The 23,857-nt window shown below is 50.2% G+C and overlaps 1 protein-coding gene across 1 annotated transcript; it reads left to right on the top strand.

The window, feature by feature from the left end:
- The first annotated feature begins 9,396 nt into the window (after positions 1–9,396).
- Positions 9,397–23,339, top strand: CSP2 (chemosensory protein 2). The gene is made up of 3 exons (XM_033486143.2): positions 9,397–9,749; positions 20,302–20,494; positions 22,725–23,339. The coding sequence occupies exons 1-3, from the start codon at positions 9,732–9,734 to the stop codon at positions 22,868–22,870; spliced, it is 357 nt and encodes a 118-aa protein (XP_033342034.1). The 5' UTR covers positions 9,397–9,731; the 3' UTR covers positions 22,871–23,339.
- The last annotated feature ends 518 nt before the right edge of the window (positions 23,340–23,857 follow it).

Consider the following 23,857-nt stretch of genomic DNA (forward strand, 5'->3'; position numbering starts at 1 on the left):
AGGGAGGAATTAGGAAGCCAGGGGAGGATGTATGAAAATAGGAACTAAGAAATTACGGAAGGAGGGTAGGTGAAGAGGAAGAGAGATAAGGGAAGATAGACACGGGAAACGAAGGCGGGGAGGAGGAGGATCCTTTATGGTCCAAGGAGTCCGCCGAGCTCAGCGGCTCGAAGGACACCGGGAATTTTTGACTGCGCAACCCCTCATTCATCCGTCGTTGCTCTAACTTGGCCGCATGACAATAGAGATCTGTTGCGTAGCGATCTTGACAGTGTTTGCGAGGTACTATCGATCCTCGTTAACGAATGCGTTCTCGCAGGCTCTCGTTGCATTCGACTAATATTCCACCGAATAGCGTGTAGTTTCCGAGCCGAGACGTGGAAGAAGTTACAATCGATCTTTATATTGCCTTTATACGCATACACATGTCGCCGAGCTGGTTTCAATAGCAGGAAAAGGCGTCGCCGCGATTAATCTCGGCGGTGAAACGTTTTTAAGCCGCGGGGAAAGTCGGAGGAAGCGAAGTTCGGCCAAGATGGAGCAGTTTAGTTTAGACTTTAGAGCATACGTTACTTAGACAGCACTATTACGCGCGTCTGAAATTCTCCGTCGACCTCCTTGTCTCTCTTTCGACGATTCCGCGCGTTGCACCACCCTCCATCCACATTAGAATCCCGGGAGTTGTCTCTCTGCGACCCGAGAGTGGAGGCTGTACACGTCACTTTAATTATTTGAGTTACATTAGCAAGTTAGCGTGGTTTAACAACTGGAAATGGGTCTCGCGCAATATCTACCGTGGACAGTTGCCTTCCAGCTATTCGTGATACAGTTGGCGAAACTGCGATCAAGTTGTCTTATCTTCGCCGTGTTTTATTTCGTCGAGGACACCCGCGGCGAGAACGAGAGACAGCTCGCCGCCGACAGAGAGTCGAAGGTGTACGTTTTCTCTGGGCCCGTTCGTTTCGTCACGGGAATCGAGTCCGAACGACGACGACGACGACGACGACGACACGACGACGATGACGACGACGTTCGCGTTCGCGAACGAACGAAAATAAGACTTCCAAGTCATCCGAAGTCGAAGATTATCTCTGCGCCCCGTTCCGACGAATTTCTGCACGTTGCTCAGGTCCGCTCGATAAGATATAATATTTGAAGAAGCTCTCGAGTCCTCGAGAAAAAGGAAATCTCGAACATCCAGGTCAGACGCTTTCGGCAGGGAGGCTGGTGCCGGTTCATTGATTCCGTTAATCGCACGGCCACTTACAGCTTATTTCTATCAGGGGGGGATAGGTTAACCATCCGTGGAAAATCACTCGGACCCTAGATCAAATGCTTCGATTCGTACGTGTGCGTATTCGTACGTCGTCGGATCCATCGAACCGAGTCTCGCGATTAGCGAAGAACGCGGTGTATACTTAGACCGAACTTACCATTCGAAGTTCATCATCAGCCTCGGGACAGAAGAGGCATTAGCAGTCGCATTAGCAACTACCCTGCGCGCCCATCTAAAGTTTGCGCATTAAGACAGTTTACTATGACATGGTCATGGGCTCGTTTCACCTTCAATTCACTCTCTAAAAGCCTAAGGAACAAAACGGGGGCTCTGCTCTTTCGTGACCCGATGTATTTAACGAGTTAAACGCGTTTGTCGCGTATACACGTCGAACCAAATTTCTATTACGGTGTTTACTCGACGTGTTTACTCGTCGTTAGAAACATAAAATTACCATTGACTATGAAAACTCGAAATTTTAATAAAATACAATAAGAATATTATTTGGTGGGATGTTTCCTTTATGTTATCAATAGAACTGCTAAGTATTTTATACGAAGGGGATGGAGTGGGCTACTTCATCGAAAGCAAATCCCCTCCGAAGATGTACCGTCTGTTCGAAAAATGGAATCCGTAAGACGTCAAGATACTGCTGTAAGATCTGCGAAGTGCCACTTTGTGTGATAGCATGTTTCGAGAAATATCGCACCGAACTCAATTGAAATTCTTAATATTTTTCTTTCCACATGTGTCTTTCTTGTTTATGTGTTTTATTATTATTTGAGAATTTTTAAGTTTATAATATACAATAACTTTTCAGAAATAAATTGTTAAGCTTTTCTTAAATAAAAATATCAAGGTTAAATAATAGATAGGGCAAAATGGTCCTATTACAAATTTTATGAAAAACGAAGAGAAGAAGTAAATAGTACCATTATACTAATTTTGGACCATTTCGCCCTGCGTTCGTCGCGTATACACGTCATCGCTTGATTTCAATTCCGCACACTGCGAGGGTTTTTTTAGAACTAAATTCGCCGCTTAACAGGTTAAACGGCCATCCTATTAGTCATTTTTTGGCAATTAAACGAAAGGAACGGCTGTTACACCGGGAACAACGCAAAAAGCTAACAAGCCAACGTGAAATATCCACAAAAATATGTTCGGAAAAAATTGTCGTACGAAGCACAGAATTGTTATAAACATCATACAATTGTGAAAATAATTTGCCGTCCGAGGGTTAATTTCTAGTTTTGCTTTCGTCGACCGAACCCCTTTGGTTTTTCTCTTTTCTTTTTTTTCGCGGAGAAAAGAACGCGGAAAACGCCGCCGCGGCTTTTGTTCGAGATAGAGGAAAAGAACGAAGGGCAGAGAGTCGCGATGCGGCAATCGAAGAACGAGACGCAAATGGATTTCACAAACAGCGACGTTCACCGCACAAATACAGCGCGCCGATCAGTCAGAGTCGGTCTTGTAGGTACACGGCCGTGTTCCGCATAAGAACGACCGATTTGCGGGGATTATCGAAAGACGACGCGCAGCCGGCGCGTATATCATTCCGAGAATGCATCTCGCCGCGTCCTTGTCGCCGTCGTGCGTCAAAAATTTACTTTCGCATTAGCTACGCCCGAATTGTTCAGGTTCGCCGAGCAGCTTTTCACCGTCGCGGCGCGGTGCGGCGCGATGCGGCGCGTCGTCTCGGCGTGCAACGTCGCGGAGTCGATGAACACGTTTCGAGGAGAAACCATCCTTGACCCGGTACGCGGTACACGGCCTTTCGAGGCGGACAATTTCCATGACACGTTTCTTGCGACCAAACAAACGATCCGATATCGCCCGCGTGTACCATGGTGTTTCCCAAGCGTTTCGTGCTCCCGGCGCACTTTAGCCCTTTCGCTACTACGGGTGACTATAGTCACCCGCCACAAAACGACACCCACATACGATGGGTGACTATAGTCACCCGCCACAAAACGACACCCACATACGATGGATGACTATAGTCACTTGCCACAAGATGCCACCTATACACGACGGGTGACTATAGTCACCGGTCACAACAATGGAGCCAAAAGTTAAAACAAGGGCTATCGCCTCGCTTTCCTCTGTTCGCAGACGCTATCATCTACCAAAAACTACGATCAATTGTAATAAATCTGGTCATATTAATCCAACGTTTTTGAAGCAAAAGACTTGGCCCCGAATGCCGAAGACTTTCGGCAGGGTGCTCCGTTCTACACGAGGGACTCCGCGGCGAGGCCCGCCGTAGCGAAAGGGTTAGCGAAGCGGGGGCCATCTCCTCATCGACGCTCGAGTCTCTATTAGCGAGAAGTTCCGAGTTGAGAACGTTAGATTGAAAACGAACGGAATAAGAGAACCACGCAGAGATTTTAATTCCTCCGGAGAGAACCGAACGGCGCGTGACGCGCGGTGTGCTCGGCTCGCGGAGTCAACATCGTCGTGAAACTCTGTGACGTGGATCATAGATCGTTAGATCGTGGTAGATACTCCGGCGTCGGTCGTTGCGCAATCAGTTTTCGAAATCATAGCCGCGCCGGCAGAGGCGTGCAAGCATACGTAACAGTTGTTCCCCCCGGAATTAAAATAACCGGAAAATCGCTCGCTTTCAACGTCGCGCCTAACAGAAATGCCGAACGTTCGATAAAGCCGAACGATCGAATCTAGTAGGAATTGCCGTCGCTGAATGGACAAACGCCTCGTTCGGGGGGGGACACGATTTTCGGACGCGCCGCGAACGAAATTACCGGCGACGATTGTTCAAACTGACAGGAGAAAGGCGAGCCAACGCAATTTTCATGTGTTCATTGGTCGCGATCGATTGGCGGCCGGAATGCGCGGCAAAGCGCGGTCGCCCCGCGCGATTATCGACGCCGCGTTCGGGATTCCGGCTGCGGCGCGTGACACGCGGCGTTGTAAATCCTGCGAGGAAATTGCGTGCAACCGGTTGAACCGCGCGCGCCGCGATCTTACGCCGACCCGCTCGTTAACACTTTATCGTCCGGTCGTGGTTGAGGCTGCCACTCAGTAAGGACTGGCTTAGTCGCGCGCGCATTTGCTCCCAGTACCGGCTAAATTTTCGCTATTCATTGTGTTGTGCTTATTCCTTTAAAAATAATAATAAATAATAATAATTATTATAATTATAATTCATAAGGATATGGGGAGGTCAGCATACAGGAGGTCAGCTACTAACAAAACAGTAAAGAAGCGAAAACCGTCGATAGCTAAAAGTCGATTAATAGGCTATCGGTCGATAAGCATTGGCAATCGAAAAGCCGATTAATAGGCTAGCGATCGATAAACATTGGCAATCGAAAAGCCGATAAATAGGCTAGCGGTCGATAAAGTGTTAACGAGATTCTCGGTGCTCGGTGCTCACAGGTCGCGTCGCCGCGGCTTCTCGGGTGCACGGCACGACGGGCCGGAGCGGTCTAGCAAATACCAAATGGAAGTCAATTGGACCTGGGGAGTCGCCGCTCGGCTCGCGTTCCTCAGGAAACGAACGCGAAAATCCTGAAGCGCGCTAGGCACGACTTGTTGCGGTGGCGTAAACGTTCCCCGAGACTGGCGGCCGCTCTTTATCGCAGCTTATCCTCGAGGTGAACGGCCGAATGGATCGTTTCCGGGAAACCGGCGCTACTTCGTGTCCATTCAACAACGGTTTCATCCGCCTTTTCCTACTTTCTCCTCTCTGTGTGTATGTGTGCGCGCGCGCGCGCGCGCCTTTGCGTCCGTGCGCTCGCTTCGACGGAGCGTAACGCGTTCCAGTGAACTTTCACCTTGGGATTTCCAGTTTCCAAGCTTCCAGTTTGCCAGTTTCTAGCCGGAGCGCAGCTCCGCGCGATCGCGTCGAAAATCGCGATAAAACCGTCGAATCGACGCAAAAGCCGACACCGAAATTCCGCGTCAGCCAATACTTCTGCCCAGCCTGATTTCATTAGCCCCTCTCCCCGCCCCCCTCCACACACCCGCGCCGGGCCACGGCTGAACGCGTTAACGATCGAAGACGTATATCGTTAAAGTTTTTCCAAATCAACCCCGTGCCAGTCGTCCTGAATTTCCAATTCCCCCGGGGCTTCGGAGGGATTTTATTAACCGGAAGAAGTTGCCGCGTCACCGACCGTCTGTTTCTTCTCCGCTTCCACCGCCCCTCCTCCTCACCCCTCGGCCGGTTCTTTATCGCGTAATTAGTTTTAAGAATCGGGGGAACGACCGGATGCCGCTCGGCGTCTCGCGACGTCGCGGGACGAGCGTCAAGAGCCTCCGAGCCGGTTGATTCCCTCGAATCCGCTCGCAGCGAGATTAACCTTTCCGCTGCGGCGCGTCTCCCGCGCGGACCCCGTCCGCCCCCGCGTTTCGATTTTACCGTCTTCGACGCTCGAAACTGGAAGATCGAATCGCCGGGAGGGGGGGGAGAGATCGGATAGTTTCGCGAACGATCGATCGTTTCCGGGGCAGAAAAATAAAAGCCGCGCGACGGGAGCCGGTCGTATATCTCGATCGCGAACGACTTTTCCTCGGATTCCGGGCGGCGAGGGATGGGCGCCGATTGCGACGCGACGCGACGTGCTCGCGAGAAAAGCGATCGGTCGCGAGAGGAGACGCGCGCGCGGGACGGGACGCGGTCGCGCGACGGTAACGGTCCCCGCGGTCCGTAAACTTGGCGCGATTTAATTGAAAGTAACGTAATTGCGCCGGGGGTGGCGCAAAGGCGGGACGGTGGCGGAAAGGCGGCCTGGATGGCGGGGATCGCCGGGTGCCGAGATTTATGTCCCCGTCCGAGAAAGGAATCGCATTGCGCGGTAAGTTATTCGAATTTTCCCGGAAGAGATTAGCCTTGGTAAAAGGGCTGGAAATAGGACCGGGAGCCATCCTTCTCCGCCTCTAATCTAGCGGCGAGCCGGGTCCCGTTGATCCACCCGCTACCGCCGCCGGATTTATTTCCCGGTCGAGGATTTACATGCGTCCGAGTATCGCCGAGTGCGCGACCGCCTCGATTTGTATTATGCTTGTTAGCGACAGATCACCTTTTTGCTCGGGGCGAGGCCGGGCGGCGTGAGACCGACGCGCGAAGTTCTCTCGCTTCTTTCTTTTTTTGTCTCACCGGTTCACCGGCCCGCGGAGCGCCGTTAATTTCTCCCGACGAGGAAACACGGATTACGTTTACGAAACCGATTACGTGTTTTATCGCGCGCGAGGCAGTCGCACGCGACGGATTCACTCGGGTGCGCGGGAGACGGTGACAAAAAATTGGCGACATTATTTCCGAGGGACGGCGAGAGGAACGAACGCGCTCTCGTTCGGTTCGCCACCGTGAATTTTCGGTCACCTCGGAATCGCCGGACCGATCTCTCGACGATATCGCCGGCAGGATCGCTCATTACGACGGGTTTCGAGCGGTCCGGCGACGTAATCGTCGGATAAGCTAGCCGCGGGTAGAAATCGCCGAGCGACGAATCGCGCGACGTGACTAACAGGACAATCAGCCATATCAATCCTTTATTCCCTTCCCTGATCCCCCCTCTCTCTCTCTTTCTCTCTCTCTCTCTTCGTCGTTCTCCCTTCCGGGTTTGGCGGGTGAACTCGTTCCGTTGGAACGATCGAACCGCCTCGAAAACGATCGGCTATTCAAACGGCTCTCGACGACGAATCGCTGGTCGAATCAAAAAAAAAGGAAAAAAAGAGGAAAAGGAAAGGGAAAGGAAAAAAGAAAACGCGGAACGAAGCCAATGACGGATAGGTAGCTCCGGGATGAAAGGGGGAGAAAGAAGAGGGAAAGGAGAGGGCGGGAGAGATCGGGACGTGGGACGATAGGTCAACACATTCGACAAGGAATCTATCCCATTGATGCCGCAAAAGCTTCGAGTTGCCCGGTCGAAAGTACATCGACGAATTCAGCTCCCTTGTAATCTTTATCGATACAAGGCACGATTTCCCCAGTCTCTCGCCTTCTCTCTCTCTCTTTCTCTCTCTCTCTCTCTCTCTCTCTTTCCCTCTTTTACCAGCTCTTGCCTTGTCGCTTCGCGGAGTTCACGTGCGGTGACGTACTTTCGATCTCTTCGCTCTCCCCGTCCGCCCCCTCGGCGGATTCGCCCCGTCGGCCTCTCCGTTTCTTTCTCGGCGGCCGACTACCCTACGACGAACAGTTTAATCGTATTTCACGGTGGATCACCCCGCCGTACGTTCCCCTTGCTCTTTTTTGGTTCGCGCCAATTCGACGGCTGTTACCGTCCCGGACAAGTGCACGCGTCCAGCCGAAAAAACGCGCGAAATCGTCGACCGCCCATTAAATCCGTAGCTTAATTGCAGTTTCCCTCCGTTGGTGTTGCACTTTTTTTTCTCGCTCTCTCTGTCTCCCTGTCTTTCTGTCTCTATTTCTAAATTTCTCTGATTGTCTTATCCTCTTTTTCACCGATCCATGGAGAAATCGACAGAAAATTGTCACGGATTCAAGGGTGCCGCGCGACAGGAAACCAAGATACAGTAATGTCTCCCTAATTGACGCTCAGATTGTCCACATAAATGGACAATTTTGGAAAAGGAGATACGATTGTTCGAGCCTTGCGGTTCGTTCTTGTAGTTACGAATTGTTAACAACTATAAAAACGAGCTACAAGGCTCAAATAATCATATCTCCTCTTCTCAAATTGTCCATTTTCGTTCCCAAAGCTGGAGAAGAATGCGAGAGAATACAGATTGTCCACAAAAATGGACAATTTGGGAAGAAGAGATACGATTATTCGAGCCTTGCAACTCGTTTTTATAGTGACGAATTGTCAACAATTATAAAAACGAGCTACAAGGCTCGAATCTGCTCTTCTCAAATTGTCCATTTGCGTCCCCAAAGCTGGAGAACAATGCGAGAGAAATCACTGTACAGTAATGTCTCCCTAATTGACGCTCAGATCGTCCACAAAAATAGACAATTTTGGAAGAAGAGATACGATTATCCGAGCCTCGTGGCTCGTTTTTTATGGTTCTCGATTGTCAAGGTTATGTCAAGAGTCGAAAAATTGTATCTCCTCTTCCCAAATTGTCCATTTTTGTGCAGAATCTGAGCGCCAGTTAGGGAGACATTACTGTGTTTCTATTTTATATGACAAAATGCATTTTATGCACATGGAATTGACACTTGGGACTCGCACAACGGTAGCACTTTTAACAATTTTTCCTTTTTTATAGTTGTTGACAATTCGTAACTATAAAAACCAGTTGCAAGGCTCGAACAATCGTATCTCCTCTTCCCAAATTGTCCATTTTTGTGCACAATCTTAGCGTCAGTAAGGCAGACATTACTGTAGTTTCTTCGTTCGTGCATCAGGTTAAACGGAGAAACAGGGAAACGGTTCGCCCGTTCGTCGGGGCTGTAACCAGCCGGTGAAAGGGCTGCAGGCGTTAAACGTCATAATGGAAATGCAGCTGGTATTAGCGCTTGATCCGTAATCCGACGTAATAGTGTTATTTCCGACCATTTCGAGCCACTCCAAGACTAAGCTGTCAAAAGGGCGGCGAAACGGTTGAATATTGCGACGATCGACGCGCATCGATCACGGAAACATAAAAGAAGAAAAGGAATACACATAGATACACGCGATGTTCCAGAGGCGAGCGAGATCGGAAAGAAGCGCTAGCAATAAGTTCGATCGGGGAAAAAGGAGGTTAAATCTTGGTGTAAGAAAGCGTGTCTCGAACGATCCCGTCGTGAGGCGAAACGCAACGCGCTTATTGTTGAATAACGAAAGTGCAACGGTGCGAACAGAAGGGAAGAGGGCAAGAGCCAGAAGAAAGGAGGGAGGGAGGAAGAGAGAGAGAGAGAGAGAGAGAGAGAGAGAGAGAGAGAGAGAGAGAGAGAGAGGAATATAGAAAGAGCGAGGGGAAGAAAAGTGCAGCGGTGCACGGCGCACACTCACGCACCGCGTCGGGATCCCCCCCTCCCCCTACCTTTCAGATTCTAGATTCTACGGTGCTCCTCTACGGTGTTCCGAGACGGAGTACCGGCTGGGTATACATATATGTATCGTCGCGTCTTTGTCGTCGTCGGCCACCGCACACACTTTCGTATTTATTGGCCGAAGAAGGGGAGGGAAGGCCACGGACGTACCTCGCGGGCCAGTGCGTTCCGAGATTTCGAGGTGAGAGGACATCGAGCAGTCTTTATCCGAGAACCCCTTGGCCACCGTTTTACCGCCGTTCGCCAACGTTCGCCATCGTTTTTTTTTTTTTACCAAAAGTTCGCGCGCTCGATCCATCGAGAGACGGTGTGGGCTTCGTCGTTCGAATCTCGTCCTTCTTCTATTTTTTGTCTCTCTCTCTCTCGCCGAGGCCCTCGACTCGCTCGTTGGAAGCAGCGTATCGTCGCGCGTTTGATCGCGATTCGTCGCTCGAGGCACCCCGGGATTCGTCGCCTGAACGCCGCGCACCAAGAGCCCTCGGCATGGCTTCGACGATCAAGGTGAGTGACGAACGTGCAACAGGTAGATACACACGCAGCCCGTGTACACGTGCGCCGGCTGATTTAAAGTTTCGGGGTATCCGGCGGAGAGGCACGCCTCGCCCCACGTTTCTCTGCCTGTCGGGAGCAATCCGGCAATTCGCGACGCGACACCTCGCCTCGCATAGCATAGCAAAGCATAGCATTGCATAGCGTAGCACGGCGGAGCCTTGCGGAGCACGGCGTATAGCACAGCGTAGCACAGCTACACGAGCTCTTACCTCCCCTTCTCTGGGGGATGAATGCTTGCGCTGCACGCGACCGGCAAATTCGATATCGTGACCGATCGCGGTACTCTCCCTCCACGCTTTGAATATTTAGGAGGCTAGCCAGGGAATCGGCACGGCGGTCCCTCGGGCACGTACCTGTAGCTTTTCTCCGGAACGGAACGTACGCGCCGCGAATCACGATCGCGGCGCTAGAGCTTGAATCGCCATCGTCTCGCCGGTCTGCTCGTTCGTTTCCGCGCGAAAATTGGCCCCCCGCTCTCCCTCCGCGGCTTCGGTAGAACTTCCTTTGTCGTTGGTTCCCTCAAAGACGAAATTTATATCGAACCAGAGCCTCGCACGCGCCGCAAAGCGCTCCCAACGTTGTCCGTCGCGGAGACGGATATCGGACGGATTCGTTGCGCGCCGTTGCTCGAGGTGTCCGAGTTGTTACCGTGTAAAACAACAGTTTCGCCGAAGGTTCGAGAACGAACGGCCGCGACTACGGAAACCGATAGCGGAGCCGAATGCCCCGATAACGAAAGTGTCAACAGATTTCCTTCGATACCGTCGTCGCGCGGCCGCGATTCGACGTTGCACGGTGTACGGATTAACCCCTTCGGTACGAGCGCCGGATATATCCGGCATCCATCTGATGACCAATATGGACAAGTGCCGAATACATCTGGCATCCGTGTAAGCCATATTTCTGTAGGCCCTTTACAGAATGTTTACAGGAAACATTTCAAGAAAGATTTAGAAACGGATTAAGCACAGTCATTACTTAACGCTTGAGAAAATCTTCGTACAAAAGTGGACTGAGCCTGCGTTATGTGCGCATTTTCGGCGCGGCACCCCGTACAGTGGGAGTGTCACGGCGGACAACGCGCTCGTACCGAAAGGGTTAATTGATCGACACTGTTGCGAGAAGCATCGTCGGGACGAGGGGGCGAAAAAAGAAGAGTTGGCGCGCCGAAGAGACGAACGCGAATCGATTCGGAGCCGAGGCGAAACAACTTTCGCTGGGAACGGGCGAAACTTCGCGACGCCGTGTTGCCGCGTCCCGACGACTTCGCGCAGATAATTCTGTATCTTCGGGAAGCGGAGCAAGTTGTTCGACTTCGGGCCGGCCCGGCGATGGCGAAGCTCGATAATCGAATCGTCGTCGTTCGCCGCACGAGAATATGGAAAGCGATACGGAATTTCGCGAACATCGAAAGCAGCCGCTAAACTGGCTGCACCGAGCGAACTATGTGTTACATCGGGGCCCGGAGAATTCGGCCGCGCGAAGCGCCGAGTTTCCAAGCTTTTTTCACCGCGAAAAGAAAAAACACGCGGCTACGTTCGAACTCGATCGACGCGGGGAATCGCTTCGTTCCGGGTATCGTCGCGCAATCGGTGCCACCGGCGACGATGCGGCGGCATTTCTCAGACACTTTCTCCGCGCGTCTCGCGCGAAACAGGAATCGTTCCGCGTTGTAGAGCGTGCGCGAGAGCGCGAAGTCGTTTAACAGCCGTTCAAACTCGAAGGATTCCGTGCGGAAAAAGTTCGGCGAACAGAAATTACGATATCTCGGAGCGACCGGCGGATCCGCAGCCGCGCGGAAACGGTTCGGAGCCCGCGTAATTCGATCGGCCGGAGGGGGGCCGGCACCGCGAAATGTGCGGCCAGAGTGCAATAAAAACGTAATGTCGCGAAGATAGGTTTATAGAGCGTGACGACGGTTCGCCGTTCGGATTGAGACGGAAGACGAAAAGAGACGGGAGGCGGGAGACGAGAGCGAGCGGTGTAAGCGCTCTCGAGAAGAGCTTCGAGGCGCAGCTTCATAGAATCGTCGAGTTTCTTTCCGCGTTCGTCGCGTTTCGCCGAGCACGCGGCTCACCGGCTGAATTCTTCCAGGTATTAAGCGACCAATAAACGTCGAGAGGCAACGAATCTCGCAGTCGTTTCATCGGGACGAAGATATCGGCTCGCGGGGATCGTCGATGCTCGAGCGGGTATCGGATACAGCTAGCTGCAGTTCCGAGAAATTGCGTGCATTCTGAGCCCGATCGCGACGCGACGCGTTTATTTTTCGCTTCGGAGCGGCCCGTGGATCGATCGATCCGTCGCCGATGCCCGTACCGAGCCGATTTTCTTGTCGCGAGGCCGCGCGAACAAGTTATTAAATTCCGGCACGTAGGCTTGGGTTCCACTCGAACGGTCGGGGCAAAACCTTTGTCGACGAGGCGGCGACGCAACGTCATAATTCATGCGTGCTGCGAACGAACGCTTGCGTTACCGCGCCGACGGAGGAATAACAATCCGATTTTCACGGCGTTGCGTTGGCACCCTCGTCTTCGACTCGGCTTGACCTTCGAGTTGTGCAATTAATGTATCGAGACAGGTTTCCGACCTACAGTGATTTCTCTCGCATTGTTCCGCAGCTTTGGAGGCGAAAATGAACAATTTGGGGAGAGGAGATGCGATTATTCGAGCCTTGCAGCTCGTTTTTATAGTTGTTGGCTATTCGTAACTATAAAAATTCGAGCATGGCTCGGATAATCGTATCTCTTCTTCCCAAATTGATCCATTTTTGTGGACAATCTGAGCGTCAATTGGAGAGATATTATTGTACAGTGATTTCTCTCGCATTGTTCTCCAGCTTTGGGGACGAAAATGAACAATTTGGGGAGAGGAGATGCGATTATTCGAGCCTTGCAGCTCGTTTTTATAGTTGTTGACTATTCGTAACTATAAAAATTCGAGCAAGGCTCGGATAATCGTATCTCTTCTTCCAAAATTGTCCATTTCTTGTGGACAATCTGAGCGTCAATTGGAGAGATATTATTGTACAGTGATTTCTCTCGCATTGTTCTCCAGCTTTGGGGACGAAAATGAATAATTTGGGGAGAGGAGATGCGATTATTCGAGCCTTGCAGCTCGTTTTTATAGTTGTCGACTATTCGTAACTATAAAAATTCGAGCAAGGCTCGGATAATCGTATCTCTTCTTCCAAAATTGTCCATTTCTTGTGAACAATCTGAGCGTCAATTGGGGAGACATTATTGTACAGTGATTTCTCTCGCATTGTTTCCCAGCTTTGGGGACGAAAATGGACAATTTGGGAAGAGTAGATGCGATTATTCGAGCCTTGCAGCTCGTTTTTATAGTTGTTGACTATTCGTAACTATAAAAATTCGAGCAAGGCTCGGATAATCGTATCTCTTCTTCCAAAATTGTCCATTTCTTGTGGACAATCTGAGCGTCAATTGGAGAGATATTATTGAACAATGATTTCTCTCGCATTGTTCCCCAGTTTTGGAGGCGAAAATGAACAATTTGTTGAGAGGAGATACGATTGTTCGAGCCTTGCGGTTCGTTTTTATGCTTACGAATTGTCGACAACTATAAAAACGAGCCGCGAGGCTCGAACAATCGTATCTCCCCTTCCCAAATCGTCCATTTTCCTCTTTCTTTGATTTATTTATTAAGGTCGCGTCAACTGCTAAGTAATTAGCGACCGCAGGAAGAACGCAAAAATATTACAACCGGTTACACAAGTTCGATTAACTCTTTGCACTCGAAGCCATTTTAACTGTAAATCAAAAATAATTTCTCTGACTTATAGTACTTCCATTTTATACGACAAAGTGCATTTTATGCATACAAAATTGAGTCTTGTGGTGATCCGTACAACAGTTAAAGTAAACTTTGTTAATACAAAAATGATCTTGGAACGTGACATACCAATTTAAGTGCTGCCTGCGAGTCACCACTCGAGTGCAAAGGGTTAACATCGATTCGGTAATATCGGCAAGCTGGGGAAGAATTCGGGCGAAATTACTGCACGATTTGAAAATCGGATCGAGGACAAAGGACCGACGGGTGATCATCGAAATTCTTTTCCGTACGGGGCAAAAAACTCGAAAGGAGAAATAGGCTAAATCCGGCTCCCGACGATAGGAATAGGTGAACCGAATCGTCGACGGGAGGACCGCAGAGGCGAGAGAGGGTTAATGCGAGTCATCGGGGGTGTCCGGTTGGAGCTCTGATCGCGAATAATTCGCAGCCGCGACGCGACGGGGGCCTCGTTAATACCGGTGCCGCGACGCGATGATCGTTGGTATTTGCGTTGAGTCTCTTCGCGCGTTAAATCGTAATCCATACGCCGCGCGTTGTCGATATCGACCGTGAATCACCGAGCTGTGTAATTATTGTCCATCGGTTGCGAGTCGATAACTAGACGATTGTAAATTAATTTAATAACTACGAACAACACGGCGCGGCCGGGCCGCCGCTCGGCCGGTACACGAACAATAAATTATTGTTTATCGGGCTGCTGTGGGAGTGGTGTCCTGCAGCCTGTGTATGTATGTATGTATGTATGTGTGTGTGTGTGTGTACGTTCGCGAGAGCGAGAGGCGCGTGCACGAGCGCGCAAGCGCAGGTGAAAGCGGAGCGCGGCCGGTGCGGACAATAACTATAACGGAATATTACGGGTGGAAGCGGCGCGGCCCGAGAGTTTTCCGTCGCCCCGGCGTCCCGTTTAACCGGTGAATTATCATTCATAGACCGTGACGATAATTAACGGGCCTGTAGGAAGGACTCGGTTGTCCGTCCACAGAGGGGGGAGGGAGAGAGGGCCCCGTGGCATGGTCGACAGGAACCGTCAGCGTCTCGCTCGGACGTAATAACCCGGCCGAACGTTACTGTTACAGTCGTTCACAGTCAACGTGACGGCAATAAAATCTATATCACGGCCATTTGCCATTCAGACCGGCCAATAATTCTTATAATCCACGTCGGCTCGCGGAAGTAAGCGGTTTGCGTTCGCGCGCGGGCTCCACAGCCCCGAGCCCGCATCCCAATCCACAAATCATCCCGGCTACGCGAGCCTACAGGCCCCCGGTGATTTACCGGACCGTACCAATTATTAGCATCCCACGGGGCGAATCGAAACTCGCAGACTCGCCGCCTCGTGGCCGGCTGGCTGGACGGAGTCGCGCCGGGGAACCGGTAAAAGCGGGTCGAGAGAAACGTTTCACGAAGCCCCGCGGATATTTTCAGCGAATTTGCTGCGTGTTTCTTCTCCTTACCTCGACCGTCCCGATGAGAAAGATCTGCAAATTTGACTTTCCGCACCTTCATGTTCCGGTGTAATTTATTAAAAAGCCTGGCCTGCGACGACTCCGGGGTTGACTCAACGAAACCCTTCGGAGTTCTCCAAAGAAACCGGCACCCGGTGCTATTTGCGATCGCGAAACTCGGCACGGTCAACCTACCGAAAAACATGTAACGAAATTGTTCGCAGCCCGCGGAGCGGTTCTTTCGAAAATTACAGACGGCTCTTGAATATTGTAGGCTCGGGCCGCCGCGCCGTTCCGCGCCCTGGCGTTCTCGCGGATTTTCGTTCGGTCGCGACAGAGATTACCGGACTCCGCTGTTCGATATTCACGAGTTTTCCTAGCAATTTTGGCGCGCGGGGATGACCGGCCGTGCCGTAGAGCAGAGGGTTGCAAGCGGCGAGAGAGACAGAGAGCGAGGATTGGGGGTGGGCTGTACGGGAAAAATCGAAACAGCGCGCAGAGGAGCCGCGTGTCCTGGATCGCGACGCGAGTAATTTAAAAACGAGCACGATCGTTAGAGGCAGAGGCGATCGCCGCGATGGAATCGAGGGCTGCAACGCGACGAAAATAAAATTGAACTTTACAGTATCGGTCACGGCGTCGTGTCAAAGGGACGAGGGAAAAAAAAGAGCAGACGGTAGCCGGCTGCGCGAACGCGCGCAAACGGTTCGCGAGCGGGACCGAGGGGGGAGACACGGCCCCCTGGACGTTTCGCGAAAGTATGTTCATCCGTCAACCGGCGTCGATTTAATTGGAACTATTTCCTGTGCGCCGACCCTTCCCCTCCAGGGCTTTTTTCGTACGGATTTTCATGGTTTTTGCGAGCGACGAACAAGCAATCCGATCGAACGGTTCAAGACAAAGGGAAAAAAGCACGGGCCGAACGCTTCGAGCGACAGCTTCGTTGTCGTCGTCGTCGTCGTCGTCGACGTCCGCCGTCGACGCTCGCGGACCGCGATGATTTAAACGCTGCTACGATCCGGCTCTTCCGGTTCTGCTCCGCCCACCAGAAACACCGTCGGACAATATATTTCGTCTCTGTTCCGGATCGGATACGTCTAGCTCGCGCTGCGACGTAATCCTTCGGGATAGGGTCAAGTTCAATATGCGCGGCCCGTGAGAATTTTAACGGACGAGCTTCTGCCCCGTTCGTCGGTTTCCGAGTCGAGACACGAGAGCGTGTTCCTGCGTTTTTGCAGCCATCGTTCTCCTATCCCCATCTGTCAGCGTTCTATAGGTGCAGCCCGCGTTAACCGATACTTTCCTCGTAAAAACACAACGGAACCGAAGTCGGGATTCCAGGATATTTGAATGGGAACGGAGAACAGGAAGTCGGCTATCCGTGTGCTACTTTAGACACAAAATAACACGAGATTGGCATACAACGGCGACTCTTGCGACAGACTCGTTCGAGCCGTTCGAGCAGTTTATTCGCTCGTCGCCGAGACCCGAGCCGAATGTAATTGACGAACGTTAGAAGTTACAAAGCAGGTTGCAAAGTAGGCGCGGTTGGTTCATTTCCGTTGTATCCCGATCACGAAATATTCCATTATATCTGAGAATATTGTTCGTGTTCTTTACTAGGTTTTCTACCACTTTACTTCGCAAGTAGATTGCGAATTTTATGGATTTCCCGAGAATAATGAGCACGTAATTGAATTACATAGAATCGCGAGCACGCAAGGAGAACTTCGCGACTTGGTTACGCTATCTTCAAGCTAACAGAGCGATTAGCGGAAGTAAGACTGTTTTTATTTAACCCCTTGCACTCGATGCTATTTTAACTGTAAATATAGAATCGTTTTTCTAACTTGTAGTATTTTCATTTTATATGACTAAATGCATTTTACGCATATGGAATTGACTCTTGAGATCCGCGCAACGGTTACGCTCTTAACAATTTTTTAAAGCTGAACTTTGTTAGTGTGAAAGTTATCTTAGAACGTGATGCAACAAATTTTAGTGGTGTCTCAGAGTCACCGCTCGAGTGCAAAGAGTTAATTTCTGTTCCTTGCGATCGATGCAGGAGACTTTCATTTTGTATGAAGATCCGCAGATCAGTGATAACATGTATACAATAAACAATAGAACGATCAGACAATAAAACGTTATTTAACCAGTTAGCTGTGGCGCCTCCTTTTTAGAACGCGTACCTATACGTGTCGCGAGAGCTAAGCGACGACGAGTATACTCGTCGAACACAGAATAAGAATCGCTGTTAAAATATTAGATCAAAAACACGGTTTTATTTTGTAAAATTAACAATTTTATTATTGATATTTACTCATTCACTTAACATTAACATATACATATAACATACATAATAAACCAGAAACGCAGAAAAGATCAAATACTTATAAAAGTTAAAGAAAAGCAAGCAAGGAAGCAAGAAACAATATACAGGATGTCCCAAAAATGTCTCGCAATCCGGAAATGGCGGATTCCTCAGATCATTTGAAGCAACTTCTTCCTTTATAAAAATTTTCTTCGAGGCACCGTTAACGAGTTATTAAGGAAAAACAGTGACCAATAAGAATCGAGTACGGCTGACGCGAGGCGGCTCAGCCAACCAGCGCACGAAGCCCAGTTCCGCTCATTGGCTTGGTCGCCTCGCGCCAGCTGAGCTCGTTTTTCGTTAATAACTCGCTAATGGTGCCTTGGAGAAAATTTTTCTAAAGGAAAAAGTTGCTTCAAATGACCCGAGGAACCCGCCACTTTCGGATTGCGAGACATTTTTGGGACACCCTGTATATTAGCACTTTGTACGTCGAACACCAATATCGTGATTATTTTCTAATCTTATTCTTATAACAATGTAAACACCTTCGTGCAGGATTCGCCCGAAAATATTCTGAACATCTTGAAATTTGAGAATATGTTTTTGTTTTCACTAAAAATACAATTTAAACAGACGATGGTCACTACTTTTTACGCACGACGAGTATACTCGTCGTGACACAAAATACTATCACTTCTCCATGACGAGTATACTCGTCATGACACAAAATACTGTCCCTTCTCCATGACGAGTATACTCGTCATGACACGAAATACTGTCACTTCTCCACATGACGAGTATACTCGTCGAACACAGTATACATGTGAAATATATCGTACAACCATAATAAATAATTGTAAAAATAAATGTTCGGATAAAGGAGCTCTCTGCTGTGCTAGGATCGACCTCGAAGTAATCGCAGTCCATTACCATGACAACGGAAAGAGGACCGCGACGGAGCGTGTCCTTCTTCGGTCTCTTTGATGTTTCTCTGCGGCGGTTCGTTTGCGTTCGCATTCGCGTTTGCAGTTGCGTTTGCGGTTCCGGCGCACGCCGGTGCCGCGTCACACAATTTTATTCGCGTTGATATTATTCGTAGAAACTGGTCCGCGTGGGAGTAATTTAAAAGACGGCTCGTTAGCAGGGACGCGCGGCGCGCGGAATGTGTGTGCGCGCAAAGGTATGCGTGTAACTGCGACCCGCAACGAAACACGGAAGCGTGTCGAAGCGGTACACCGGGCCAAGAGGGGCAAACAAACGGAGGTCGTAGGGTACGCGCATACCGCCGTTACTCACCGTGGTTGTTGCTTGTTTAGCTATGTTAGCTTTGGCGTGCTTTGCTGGTGCTGCGTTTAGCCGGTATCTGCCGCCTGCCCACCCGCTCTATTCGCCTCTGCTCCCTCCGCTTTACTCGCTCTATCCGCTCTATTCGCTCTCCGTTCGCTACGTTCGCTCTATTCGCTCGCCGATCCTTCCTCGCGACCCCTTTCGTCGCGCGCGTGCTTCGATCTTAACCCACGGCCGGGCTTCGTGCATCGATACGCCTCGTCTACGACAGTGATCGTCAATCTTTGTCGACTCGTCGGACATTCGAGATTACAGCGAATTCTCTCGAACTGTCCCTCGGCTTGCAAACAAAGATGGACGCGGCTCGTTTTTTTTACAGTCGCCGATCGTCAACGGCCGGGAAAACGAGCCGCGAGGCAAGAACGAGGCAAGAACTTCTCAAATTATCCGTTTCTGTTTGCAAACCGAGGGACCATTTTTGCTCGAATTTACCGAATTGCTCGGTACAGTAATGTTTCCCTGACGCTCAGATTGTGCAGAAAAATGGACAATTTGGGGAGAGGAGATACGATTATTCCGGCTTTGCACCATGTTTTTAGAATCGTTGACAATCGGTAACTATAAAAACAAGTTGCAAGGCTTGAATTCGCAAGGCTCCTCCTCCCAAATTGTCCAATTTTGTGGACAATCTCAGCGTCAATTAGGGAGACATTACTGTATTCGGTTATTCTTGCGAGATTGTGCAGAAAAATGGACAGTTTAAGCACAGGAGATACGATTATTCCGGCTTTGCACCATGTTTTTATAATCGTTGTCAATCGGTAACTATAAAAACAAGTCGCAAGGCTCGAATTCGCAAGGCTCCTCCTCCCAAATTGTCCAATTTTGTGGACAATCTCAGCGTCAATTAGAGAGACATCACTGTATTCGGTTATTCTTGCGAGATTCCAGCCATCCGCGGGAAACGAGCAAGACGAATCATGGGAAGAGTCGCAGGTCACGTTCTTTCTGAGAAAGTTCCGCCGACTTTTGACCTCGCGCCGCGGCGAGCTCGGTTCCGAGGAAGGTTTGAAGACCACTGATCCACTGATCCGCGACAAGGCTCTGTCGCATCCTTTATCTATCGCGTGGTTCTATTCGGAAAGTTAGGGTGCAACGGAGGTACGCGTGCACCCGTATATCGATCAATAAGCAAGGTAAACAAACGCATCGCACCGGCAATCTCCTTTGTAAGACGCGACAGGATTTTGATCGGGCCTCTCCTGGATATTGCCGTGCAGGCGGTGCTGCGGTGGTCGGTCGCCGAACGTGGTTCGGAACGAACCCGAAACCGGGTCCTCCTCCTGGCGGGCCGACCCGACGTCGATAAATCCCGGGATTTCAATTTATAACGTTCCCCGGTGTACCGGATAAGCGTTGTTGACTCCCGTTGACCCCACGAATTTGGTTAATTGCTTTATGTCCCGACTCTCGTTCTATGAAAGACTGGTTTGCGCCCGCTCGGCATCGCTCGTCTCGCTCGCCCCGCTCGCCCACGCTCGCTCCGCTCGTCCACGCTTGTTCCAGCTCGTTCTCGCTCGACGCCCCATTTACCCGAAGCAGCTACTTAACTCTGCCCCGAACATTGTTTCAGCTGCTGTTTGTCGCTTGCACTCTCCTCCTCGTCTGCATGGCGACGGCAGATTCGGACGAAGGGCAGACCGGAAGATCGCGGGTCTCCGACGAGCAGCTCAACATGGCACTCAGCGACCAGCGGTATCTCAGGAGACAGCTGAAATGCGCCCTGGGAGAGGCGCCCTGCGACCCCGTCGGCAGACGGCTGAAAAGTATGCCAAACGTTCACCGTGCCGATTAACCCGTTTGCATCGCCGGCGCGCGCTTTCCGCTCGTTATCGCTCGTCCGCGCGATTTTTCCGCTCATTATTTTCCGGACGACGTTCGCGACGCGAGCGAGTGTCACCGGATTCTTAGCGGGCGCGCGTCCGCTTGAAACTCGCCGAGACACTCGGCCTCGCGACTTCCGCGCGTTCGCTTCTCTTGACAAGTATACCGTGTTCGATCACCAATTACGGTAATGTCTCTCTAATTGACGCTCAGATTGTCCACAGAAATGGACAATTTTGGTGGCGGTGATACGATTATTCGAGCTTCCTGGCTTGTTTTTACAGTTGCTGATTGCCAGTAATTATGAAAAAAGGAGGCGCAATGTTCGAACAATCGTATCTCCTCTTCCCAAATTGTCCATTTTTGTGCACAATTTGAGCGTCAGTTAGGGAGACATTACTGTAACCGTTTGAGTCCCAAGTAGCGCGATCGCGCCGTTCAGATCTTGTGTCGCGATCGAACTTTAGTGACGCACGTACATCGCATAGCTGCTTTTTTCATCTTTTTTTCTTTTTGTTTTGTTTGTCGATCTTGACGAGCGCTTGGTTCTCTTCGCAATTAACTAAGACAAGCGCTATCACGCTGTTCGGTATTTTTCGACCATGTTTTCTGAATAAACCCTGGGACTCGAACGGTTAAGTTAAAAGCGCCGGAAATTCTCTGAAATTGTCTCTCGTCTTATACACGAAAATGTTCGATTTAGAATATATAATATATAATATATAATATATAATATATAATATATAATATATAATATATAATATATAATATATAATATATAATATATAATATATAATATATAATATATAATATATAATATATAATATATAATATATAATATATAATATATAATATATAATATAATTATAGGATTTTACAATAGGCTTTTTATACTTGTCGATCGTCGACGACTATAGAAACGAGCCCGCAAAGCTCGAATAATCTGCTCTTCCGAAATTCTCCGTTTTTGTTTACAAGCTCTGGGACAATCGCAGACAATTTACTGTACCTATTACGGAACGCTTCTCAGGGATTACAAGATTATTCCATCGTAACTTAAAAGTGTCATCGTCGAATATCTATACTATCGATAGATCGATAGATCGATGTTTCTAGACAACGTGACGAAGCTTCAAAGCACAATTCATTTCACGCGAATAAAAAACTGATACGAGTTAAACCAGCGAAGCGCGGGCATGCAGCTACCATTGAAAACACCGTCTTACAAACTGTCCCATAAATCGGGACAATGAAAAGATCGAGGCTGGCAATATGGAACTACCTGTTCTTGCTTAGAAACGCCCTTATTCGTACGTGACGGAGTTTATAAAGAGCGACGTGCAAAAGTGCGGGTGTAACTCTTACATCCGCTTTCGTTCGCTATCTATTTCTCTTTTTTGTCATTGCATTGTTCGTGCCACTGTTTCCAGAAGGGGCCACACGATCGGCCAGCGTTTCGTAATAGTCGCTTTTCCCACCTTACTCGCCGTGAGAAGAATCGGGTCTTCGCGCGATCGGTTTCCGGGGTGGCTGGCTGTCGCGCGGAGCCTCTCGACATAACGCGGCTACCTAACAGAGACGAATCCGCGCGCAAAGCCGCGCGTTCCCGCCCACCGGTATCGATCGTCTTCTCGTTTCCATCCGAAGGCATATCCGATGGCAAAAATTTCGTGGAGGCAGCGCAATTACCCCGAAAACATAACGACGGCCCCGGAAACACCGGGAGCCAGGGAGAATCCGGGAATCCACGGCCAGGAGCCGCCCGCCAGAAATCGCTATTCTATCCGATTCGGAAGATAAACCGATCTTGGCCGTAGTTAACCCCATTTCGCGCGAGACAGAGAAGGAGATAGAGATATAGATAGATAGAGAGATAGATAGATAGATAGAGAGATAGATAGATATAGATAGAGAGATAGATAGATAGATAGAGAGAGAGATAGAGAGAGGGAGAGAGAGAGAGAGAGAGAGAGAGAGGGAGAGGAAGGGAGAGAGAGAACTCCGGTGCAAGGTGATCGTAACCGGCGAGTCATCGAATTGCTTAGATCGGATTTATACCCGTATTTCGAGGGCCCGCCGCGCCGGTGAGAACGCTTTGCCGATAAATTTCGATAAAGTTGCACCGGGCCGGGCCGGGATTCGATCTAACCCCCCGTTGCGTGTGTTATCCAGGCTTGGCGCCGTTGGTCCTGAGAGGCGCCTGCCCGCAGTGTAGCCCCGAGGAGACGCGACAGATCAAGAAGGTGCTGTCGCACATCCAGCGGACCTACCCGAAGGAATGGTCCAAGATAGTGCAACAGTACGTCGGAGTCTCCTAACGCAGCCGCTGCTGCCTGACGAGGACCGAGGGGGAGGGCGACGGATGGATATCCTTCTTATCCGGCATCGACGATATAGCCTAATTGTTACGAGCGTACCAAAGCTTTCCCGGTGTTTTACCATAGCCGGTGGAACCCCCGGCTATGACACCCGTTGGCGGATTCCCGGCTGAATTCAATTCAATGCTCCCTTGTGTATTCGATAGGGTCTCGATTATCTTCTAGTTCGATCGGCGGACGCGTTGGTTCCGATCGAACCGCGGTGACGCGATTCCGCCGATTCGAAGAAGAGTCGAGCCGAATTCTCGCGTGCTCTCTAATCCGTGGGTGAATCCGCCATCGGCGACACCGACGCCGGACGCTCGAGCTCGGTGTTCTGTTAACCGTAAACATAGTATTTCACACACGTTGCTTCGCAGACCACAATGATGTTATATTTACAATAAAGTATGTTTTCCTATAGACAGAAGAGAGAGAAAGAGTGTATCTATGTGTGTGTGTGTGTGTGTTAGAGAAAGAGAGAGAGAGCAGCTTTACCCGGCGAACCGTGGGGCGGCTCGGTTGTTCGCTCGATTTAAGCCTTCCGTTATAGGCGATGCGGGGGTGGCTCGCGGAGTATCGCTTTCGCGGCGTAGCTCGATTTTTATTCCCGGAACGAGGAGGCACGGAGCTGCGAGCCGCGGTCGGTTGCGAGACCCGAGCCGTGAGCGTGGTAGAAAAATGAAAGGAAGCAACGGGGATACGATCGTCTGCGACTCTCCGCGACGTCAGAGACGCGGCGGCGGAGGAGGCGGAGGCGGCGCGGGGGAGGGCAGGGGGCAGCAGTAATAATGGCAGATGCAAGTAGTGGGAAAGTAATAAGCCCCGGATTCGTATTTTATATTTTATTCTCCGCGACTCGGCCGGCTTCAATTTCGCTGCATTACAATAGACAGTGCCTTATTCCTCGAAACTATACGGCGGAACTTTATGTCGGCGTCGTTTTAT

The sequence above is a fragment of the Megalopta genalis genome, chromosome 3 (genome assembly GCF_051020955.1).
Source record: "Megalopta genalis isolate 19385.01 chromosome 3, iyMegGena1_principal, whole genome shotgun sequence".
Classification (NCBI taxonomy): domain Eukaryota; kingdom Metazoa; phylum Arthropoda; class Insecta; order Hymenoptera; family Halictidae; genus Megalopta; species Megalopta genalis.

What these genes read in the sequence shown, in the direction of transcription:
- CSP2 (XM_033486143.2), top strand. An exon ending in CGTCGGCAGACGGCTGAAAA is followed by an intron (nt 20,495 to 22,724) that starts GTATGCCAAACG and finishes TGTGTTATCCAG; the next exon opens with GCTTGGCGCCGTTGGTCCTG.